The 9,648-nt window shown below is 39.2% G+C and overlaps 1 protein-coding gene across 1 annotated transcript in view; it reads left to right on the top strand.

Moving 5' to 3' along the window:
* Window positions 1-4,219, top strand: part of cct5 (chaperonin containing TCP1, subunit 5 (epsilon)) — a 17,841-nt gene extending 13,622 nt beyond the window's left edge. Inside the window, exons 9-11 of the mRNA XM_020535627.2 lie at window positions 570-707; window positions 1,323-1,503; window positions 3,945-4,219. Coding sequence (XP_020391216.1) covers window positions 570-707; window positions 1,323-1,503; window positions 3,945-4,072 — 447 coding nt within the window. The 3' untranslated portion in view covers window positions 4,073-4,219. The remainder of the gene's footprint in view (window positions 1-569; window positions 708-1,322; window positions 1,504-3,944) is intronic.
* Window positions 4,220-9,648: the final 5,429 nt, after the last annotated feature.

Raw genomic sequence — 9,648 nt, 5'->3', positions numbered from 1 at the left:
CTCGACACACACACACACACCCCCCGACACCGGCCATGTCCATCTGCTGTTTGTGCACGATACGTTTATTCTCCCCACCTTCAAACTAAGACAAAGACACAGGACTAGGGCATTCCCAACACAGTGGGAATGCCAAATAAATTTATTTATGATCTGGGGACAATCATCAATAGACCAAATTCACATTTTAAGGACATATTGCCTGCCTGCCTTTTAACTTGTTAATATATTTTGTTTTAAAGCAACTAACAAATCCTAAACCATTTCTTCCAAATCCTTTCTACAGGCAATAACATAAACAAAACAGTGTGTTCAATTGTTATATAACTGGAATATACTTCAACGTAATGTTTTTCTTTCATCCTCATCTGTCTGCTGAGTAGAATCTGAATAAATTTGTGCTGTTGCATAATTTAAGTTGTCAGTAAACCTACCCACAAAAAAAATTGAATCGTTGATGTCTTCATTTTAAATGAGATTTTGCTGTTTGTAGTGTGTGTATATGTATCTATGCCCATAAAGCTTAGTTTCTGCATTGATTTTGTTAATGATACAGCATTTTATTCCAGATCATCGAAGAAGCAAAAAGAGCACTTCATGATGCATTGTGTGTAATTCGCAACCTTGTGAAAGATAATCGCATTGTATATGGTGGTGGTGCTGCAGAGATTGCTTGTGCTTTAGCTGTCAATGAAGCAGCAGATAAGGTAAAATGAACATTTATTAAAATTCTGAATGGTTTGTGTGATGACTTTTTGGATCATGGATACTTTGTGTTTAGTATACTTTTGTTTATATGGAGTATCGTAGAATCCTTACAGTGTGGAAACAGGCCATTCGGCCCAACAAGTCCACACCGACCCTCCGAAGAGAATCCCACCCAAACCCATCCCCTTTCCCTATCCCTGTAACCCTGCATCTTCCATGGTTAATGCACCTAAACTACACATCCCTGAACACTATTGGCAATTTAGCACGGCCAATTCACCTAGATTGCACATCTTTGGACTGTGGGAGGAAACCGGAGCACCCAGCAGAAACCCATGCAGACGTGGGGAAATGTGTAAATTCCATACAGTCAGTCGCCCAAGGTTGGAATCGAAACAGGGTCCCTGGCGCTGTGAGGCAGCAGTGCTGACCACTGAGCCACCATGCTGCCACAAGGATGCCATAAATTACAAATTTCAGCATTCTTCTGGGTGGCATGTAGAGAAGGTGTGCTACCAACTGTTGTGACTGGTCCTTTCTTCATGCTTGTATTGTACCTGTTGCTAGTGAATGGTTTTTAAATTGCACTTGTTTCTTTTTCTGCCTCTGTACAGTGTCCTACTTTAGAACAGTATGCTATGAGAGCTTTTGCAGATTCTCTCGAAGTCATTCCAATGTCACTTGCAGAAAACAGTGGTTATAATCCAATCCAGACAATGACAGAGGTTCGAGCTAGACAGGTGAAAGAGAACAATTTTGCACTGGGTATAGATTGTTTACACAAGGAGACAAATGGTAAGTAGCTTTTCCTTAATTTTTTAATTGTACTGGCATAAATTTATTTAATCACTGTTTTGCATATCATTTACAGCATACTATGGGTATTATGTTCATTGTTATCAAATTTTAGTAGCTATGCTGTAACCTTTATCCCAGTCTCAGTTGCAGCTTACATTGACATACGAGTGTATGTAGTACAAAAAATTGACAGAGAAAGATATTGGGAAGGTTTGATCTTGGGTTAACGAGGAAAGTTTTAAATTTTCGTAAAAGGAGAGGGGGAGAAAAACAGAATGAGAAAGGGGGGATGTGGTGCTTCAGACCTTTAGGGTTTATAAGACTAAGAATATCAAAAGAAGATGAGGATTCACAAGAGACCAGAATTGGAGAAATATGGCATTCTTGGTTACAGTGGTGAGATGGAGTGAAGTGAGCCAATTTAGCTCCGATAGCACCAGGGTGATGGTGAGCTGGACCTGGTATAAGTCAGATTATATGTACCTGAGTTTTAGGTGAGCTTGTTCCTGGTGGGTGTAGAGCTGGGAGGCCAACCATCAGAAATTGGAACAGTTTGGAAGTAACATAAGCGTGTTGCAGGTTTCCGCAGCGAATGAGCTGAGACAAGGCAGAGATTGAAGTAGATGGTCTTCTATGCGAGGAGGATGTGGGATGAGAAGTTCTGCATTGAAGAGGACAGCAAGTTTACGCAAAATCTAGTCCAACCAGAGACAGTAGCAAAGAGAATGGAATGATGACGAGAACAGAACTCAATGATTTCTGTCTTCCTAGTGTTTAATTGGGGAAAATTGCAATTAAACAAAGACTTGATTGTTGGCTCAGTAATCCAATAATATGGGCAATGACAAAGTAATGTTAGGTGGTGGTAAAAGTGAGGTGTTTTCAGAGTACAGTTGGAACTGAGCAGCACTTTGACTCGAAGGACGTGTTGTTGATAAATTGGAGGGGCCCAAAGATAGATTTTTGAGGAATTCCAGAGTTAACTGTGCGAAGAAAAGTCCAGTGCAGAAGATCCTCTGGATAAGTAAGGGTGGAATCAGATGACCACATAGGTAGACAACACAAGAAAGATACTGGAAATAGAGTGGCCTCTTGCATCTGAGGTGAAGAATGTACTTTCCAGTTCCATCAATCACAGAGAATGGTATTTCTCATTTGATTAGGACTATTTTAGTGCAGAGGCTGGGCAGAAACCTAATATGAGAGGCATATAGAATTGTGGGAAAGGTGGTCATGAATTTGGTAGGTAATATGATCATGACTTTAAAAAAGGATGAGACTGATACTACAATTATAGAATCATCGAGATGTAAAGCACAAAAACAGACCTTTGGTCAAACTTATCCATGCCGACTTGGTATCCTAAGTTAATCTAGTTATATTTTGAAGAACAGTTTGGTTGCGTTAAATTTTTTGAGAGGGTGTTAATCATAAATTTACAAGGGAAGTGGGGTGGCAGTGTCTTGACAAGAAAAATTGCTTCGTATCAGCCATGAAGAGAGATTAGTGGGAATCTAGTTTGAATTATTTTAAGAAAACAAATGGGTCATTTTACAATGGTGAAAAATTGGGTTATGGTTCATTTACATTGATCTTGTGCATCTTGAGTTGGTTTAAGTATCTCTTGCCTTGGTTGTTTTTTTAGGAAAAATCTAGGCGAACGCAGTTATCAACTTGCACATCAAACAAAATAAATTTTCTAATTTTTGTGTGGTGTTGCTTGAATTATAAATGTTGGCCAGATCAGTCATGGAACTCTTCAAATGGTGCCCATCTATGTGAGGGGACAGCAAAGCCCCCAGGTTAATGATTCATGCAAAAGGCTGACATGTTCCAAATATTTCATTTCTGACAAAATATCAGACTATTATTTTGGGCCTTGTTTGATATGCTTATTCAGTGCAAGTTCAATATACACATATATGTATTTCTTTCCTGTGAGACTAATATATTTAGTTGGTCTTGATTTGTAACAGACGGTAATGTATACAGATAGTTGTAAATGATAACTGCATGTTGTGACTAGGTACAGCTATTGCAGTTTTGTTATTTTGAATAAAAGCTCCAAGATTTTTTCACATTCTTGGGGATAGTTGTTACAGTGTTATGCAATGGATCTTCACAGCAAAGAGTTTGGCATCCAGGAACACTTTGCCTTCATCCATAAGAAGGAGTAACTAGTTTAAACTAAAAATGCCCAGTTTACGGATTGATATTGGGAGACTTTTCTTCTGATGAAGCAACGGAGACATGAAATGAACTTCTAGATTGAATAGGAAGCAAAAACCTTTGATTGAATATTGCTTGGATTGATCAACCGGGATGGCCACTGTCCTGTAATTATCTTGCCATTCTGAAATGTGCAACTGATCTTCGAAATGACTTTTAATAAGACATTGTTTAACTCAGTACACTAATTCCTTGATTCTTCATTCTAGATATGAGAAAACAGCATGTCATAGAGACTCTAATTGGAAAGAAGCAGCAGATTTCTTTGGCCACCCAAGTTGTAAAAATGATATTAAAAATTGATGATATTCGGTGCCCTGGAGAAATGCAGGAATAGACATGCTGTACTGACAGGAGAGTGGTGGGATGTAGAAAATGCCACAATTAACATTTTCTGTTCAGTTATTTATTTTTGTTTTACACTGTAAGCTACACATACCTGTTTAAAAGAACTGAATAAAAGCTTACGCTGTCTCTGGGCTAATTTTTCATTTGATATGTTTGTGTGTTGCATATAGTAACAGTTTCACATTCCTCTGATCAAAGACAATAGCAAATATTTCAACAACCCAAATAAAATGTTACTGTCAATGCAGTATATCATGAGACATTGAATAGAGTTTGATGTTGAGGTTTCTATTTATCACAATCTTTCTTTTGGTCATAAAAGTGAAAGGAAAATTATGACTGGTAAGTAAAGCAGCAGAAAACTCTGGCCATCAAGTTTTGTCAGAATAAACTGAAAACGTAGATTGAATGTGCAGTCCTTTATCCAGAAGTTTAATAAAGAAAAATAAAAGACTTACATTACTTTTTGATGAGCCTACTGACAAACATCAGAAAGGGCTTTCACTAAACGTTTTGTCTATTAATAGTGTACTATTGGGAATAAATCTTTGGTTAATATGGGAAGTTAGGCTAATGTGGCAATAAAATCAAATCCAAAATATTATTGCATGGTAATAATTCATTCAATAATTCATGTAATAATATTTTGGGTTTCTTAAGCCACAAACTGATAAATGCACGTTGCTACAATCCAGCCAATTTTTAAGGTATCAATGCCCTTGACAGTACGGTCCCTCCATTCCTAGTTCCCAAATGTATGGACCAGATTAGTCAATTGCACTGGGCACCCATACAAGGCATCAGCCATTTGATACCCAGTGGATGTAATGGAGTTGCCCTAAACTGGAATTGGTGTTGGTTATTTTAACCAACCTGTTTGGACAGGTTATTAAACATCAGAAAGAGGTGGGACTTGAACCTGTCCTAGAGGTAGGAACACTATCCCTGTGCCAAAAGATTCATTTTGAAATTGGTGTTCTGAGTACATTTTATGTCCATAATCCAGGCTGTGTTGTTAATATATATTAGGGGAATGGCACACAAACTCAATTAACAGCTCAAGTCATATTATCTGCGAGCCAACACCATTTTCCTGGACTGATTATTGTTCTGTCATATTTCTAACAGATAGAGAATAACTCCACATCTGGTCAATGTTACCTTCATCAGTTCACTTTTGCCATTCTGTCCACCATAGGATGATGTAAATTGTTTAACTATTGTGGGTAACTTATCTGAGATGTATATTTTTGATTTATGTTTCCCACACCATCCTAAGCTAATTTTGTCTATGGTTGGGGTGTGTACTTTTAATATGTTGTTGTGATTCCAAACATGATTACTGCTCCTGTGACTATGTGGGTTGCCACTGTTCTGGAGATTCACCTCAAACAAAATAACTAAGTGAGCAACAATTTGAATTCTTACTGGCGGATATAGACTTAGGTCTTCACTTGTGACGTATGCTCCCAACTTCTCCCTGCCGTTTTTAATTCCACATGTGTCACTAATGACTATCTTTACCACCTTGAAATGAACCTGGGTTGAGTCAATTGAAAATCTTTGATTCATTTACCGTAACTTTGGTGCTTAACTCCTTTAACTGTTCGCATAATGCTATTACATACCTCTTAATCTTATCTCTTAATGTTCTCTTCCTCTGGTCTCTGGGAGTGAAGCCATTGTCGGTTTGTATTGTTAGAGACCACAGTTGCCTAATATGATACATAAGGTCATAAGGCAAAGAAAGGACAGGACCATGACAGATGAGAACACTTCACCAATCCCAAAGCTGTCCATAGAGGAACGGGGTTGGTGGTTTTGAAATGGTATTTTTGTCTTTGTTCTTTCTTCAGGCTGATATAGGGGAGCTCCTGGTCTTCTCCCTGAGCTGGTAGCTCATTTCCCTGGATGTTCTTGCTCATAACAGTCTCTCTCCATGTATCCCTGTTGATATGCCTTATTTTGGGAGTTGGTCATCTCAACTGTGTCAATCACCTGTCTAAAGCCTCAGCTACCATGGGTAGCTAATCATGATGCCAGGATGACTATTGACTGCTTTTCAACCTCCATTTGAAGGGTAGTTTTAATTTCTTATAAGAACAAAGACCTTTAATTTTCAGAACACTGCATTGATAATGAGCCAGAGTGGTGCCTAGTAAATTTTTGACAATTGTGACCTTAGTGATCCTTATGATCTTACCTCTTTTCATAGACTGGAAATCTGTTCATATTTGTAGTAGTCACTAATGTAAGACTCAAGCTACATGGAAAATATTAATTATAAAATAATTGCAGTTTTAATAAGGACCCCAATTTCCCATACCCTCACTTAATTGAAATAGCATTAGGCCAGTTTGAAGTTGCATATAGCTACATTAATATCACTGGGAGTGTCTATTCACCCTAGCCCTGTTCTAATGCCTTTGCAATGGTAATTTTCAACATCTGATTCATTTGCGGTACACTACCTGAGCTTTGAAATGGCACAGAACACGGAATCTCTGCCTTACACCTGCAATTGGTGTGCTTCCTTCATTAAAAGCAAAATATGGCAGATGCTGGAAATCTGAAACAGAAAATGGTGGAGGAACTCAGCAGGTCTGATAGCATCTGTGAAGTGAGAAACAGTCAACTTCTGATTTGACATAATGAAGTCATAGAGATATACAGCACAGAAACAGGCCCTTCAGTCCAACTTGTCCATGCCAACCAGATAACCTAAACTGCTCTAGTCCTATTTGCCAGCATTTGGCCATATCCTTCTAAACCCGTCCTGTTCATATACCTATCCAAGTGCCTTTTAAATGTTGTACCAGCCTCCAACACTTCCTCTGGCAGCTCATTCCATACATGCGCCACCCTCTGCATGAAAAAGTTGCCCCTTAGGTCCCTATTAAATCTTTCCCCTTTTACCATAAACCTATGCCCTGTAGTTTTGGACCCCCACATCTCAGGGAAAAGACCTTGGCTAATCATGATTTTATAAACCTCTATAAGGTCACCCCTCAGCCTCCAGTATTCCAGGGAACATAGCCCCAGACTATTCCGCCTCTCCCTATAGCTCAAACCATTCAACTCTGGCAACCTCCTTGTAAATCTTTTCTGCACTCTTTCAAGTTTAACAACATCTTTCCTATAGCAGGGATACCAGAGCTAAAGGCCGTATTCCAAAAGTGGCCTAACCAAAGTCCTATACAGCCACATTATGACATCCCAACTCCTATACTCAATGCATTGACCAATAATAGCAAGCATGCCAAAGGCCTCCTTCACTATCCTGTCTACCTGCAATGCAAGAAATGTTAATTGTTTCTCTCTCCACAGATTAAACATTTCAGACTGTACTTAGCCAAATCTTTCCCTACTCCCAGCCATTGCTGTAATGCTCCATGAACTCTGAACTCTGTTGTGTTGTTCTATGATATATTCCTAATAGACTGACTCTGGTACACAGTAGGGCTGCATCTCTACCTTTCTTTTGCCAAATGTCCTCTGCTACTCCACCAGCTCTTAAGCGATGGGGCTTCCTTTTACTAGGTGCTGTAAACTCCTCAAGTACTTGTGAATTAAAGTTGATGAGCCCCAGGTTTCATAACACATGTTTACAGAATGGGGCATCATCACAAGGGAAAAAGTACTGAGAAAACTATTGGGATTGAAGACAGGGTCTGATGACCTACATACTAGGCTCTTGAAGGAAGTGGCAGCAGAGATAGTGAATCCATTGGTTATAATATTCCAAAATTCCCTGGTTGCAGGCAAGTTTCCAGTTGATTGAAAAAATGCTAATATAATGCCCTTATTCAAAAAGTGAGGGAGGCAGAAAAGTAGGAAACAATAGATCAGTTAGTTTAACATGCTGTCGGAAAACTTTTAGAATCTATTATTAAGAAAGTAATACAGACATTCGGAAAGTCAAAACGCAATCCATCAGAGTCAGCATGGTTTTATGAAGGGTAAACAGTGTTTCACTAGAGTTCTTTGAAAATATAACAAGCAAGGTGAATTATAGGGATCATGGAGAGGCAGTAAATCTGGATTTCCCAAAGGCATTTTGATAAGGTGTTGCACAAAGGGTTAATACACAAGATAAGATCACATGGCATTAAAGGTAATTTACTCACTTGAATAGAAGATTGGCTAACCAACAGAAAGCAGAGTGTCAGCATAAATGGGTATTTTTCTGATTTTCAAGCTGTAACTAGTGGGGTTTTGCAGGGTTTGGTTCTTGGGGCCCCAACCGTTTGCAATTTGTATCAGTGACATGAATGCAGGGAGAGAAAGTGCTATATCTGCAGATGGCACTAAAATAGTTGGCAAACTATTGCAATGAAGAAATAAAATTTACATATGGATGGAGTAGGTGAATGGTCAGAAATTTAGCAGATGACGTTTAACATAGACATGTGAGATTATCCATTTTGCTAGGAGGAATAGAAAGGCAACTTATTTAAATGGGGAGAAACTACAGAGTGCTTCAGTGTAGAGAGATCTGGGTGTGCATGAATTGTAGAAAATTAGAATGTACAACAGGTAATCAGGAAGGCAAATGGGTTTTTGCAAAGGAATAGAGAATAAAAGTAGGGAAGCGTTGCTACACCGTATAAGGCATTAATGAGACCACACCTGGAGTATTGCATACAATTTTAGTGCCCTTGAGGAGAGATTTGTTATATTGGAGACAGTTTAGAGGAAGTTCATTAGGTTGATTCCAGAGATGAGGGATTGTCTTATGAAGCATGATTTTAGAAGAATGAGAGGGGATCAAATTGAAGTACATAAGATCTAAGGTTTTGGAGTAGATTTGCAGCTCGGGTTGTGGTTGTTGAGGTTGGTTGGCTTGCCGAGCTGGTTTCTTGTTTCGCAGACATTTCGTTACCATGCTTGGAAACGTCCTCAGTGCAGCCTCTGATGAAGCGTCAGTGTGTTTTCGCGCCTGGTTTTTAAACTCTGGGGTCCGTTGAGATGAATTGCCTCAATTCTGGTTTTCCTTCGTAGTGGAATGTATATGGAGTCGAGTTTAATGTGTTTATTAATACCATGCTTCGTGGAGTGCCATGCTTCTAGGAATTCTCGTGCCTGTCTCTGCCTAGCCTGTTCCAGGATCTTGGTCTTGTCCCAGTCGAAGTGGTGGTTTTCCTTGACCATGTGGATTGAGATGAGTGAATATTGGTCGTGTCTTTTTTTTGTAGCCAGTTGGTGTTCATGTACTCTTGTACATGTACTCTGTTCACCAGAGAAGAGGAGAAGAATAAACAGCTCCCATTCCTGGACGTCATGGTAGAGTGCAAGACAAATGGGGAACTGCAAACAAAAGTACACCGAAAAGCCACACACACAGACCAGGTACTGAACTTCAACAGTAACCATCCCAGCACACATAAACGAAGCTGCGTGCGAACACTATTTAAAAGGGCAACAACACACTGCAGCAACACGGAACTACGCCCGGAAGAAGAAGAATACCTCTTCCAGGTTTTTAAGCATAATGGATATCCAAAGAATTGGGTCAGAAATTGCCTACATGAACAACATCAGAAAGAGACTACACGCCCCGACACA

This window comes from Rhincodon typus, chromosome 2, assembly GCF_021869965.1.
Source record: "Rhincodon typus isolate 14 chromosome 2, sRhiTyp1.1, whole genome shotgun sequence".
Taxonomy (NCBI): Eukaryota; Metazoa; Chordata; class Chondrichthyes; order Orectolobiformes; family Rhincodontidae; genus Rhincodon; species Rhincodon typus.
Note: the sequence above shows the minus strand (reverse complement) of the source record. Positions and strands in the feature narration are given on the sequence as shown.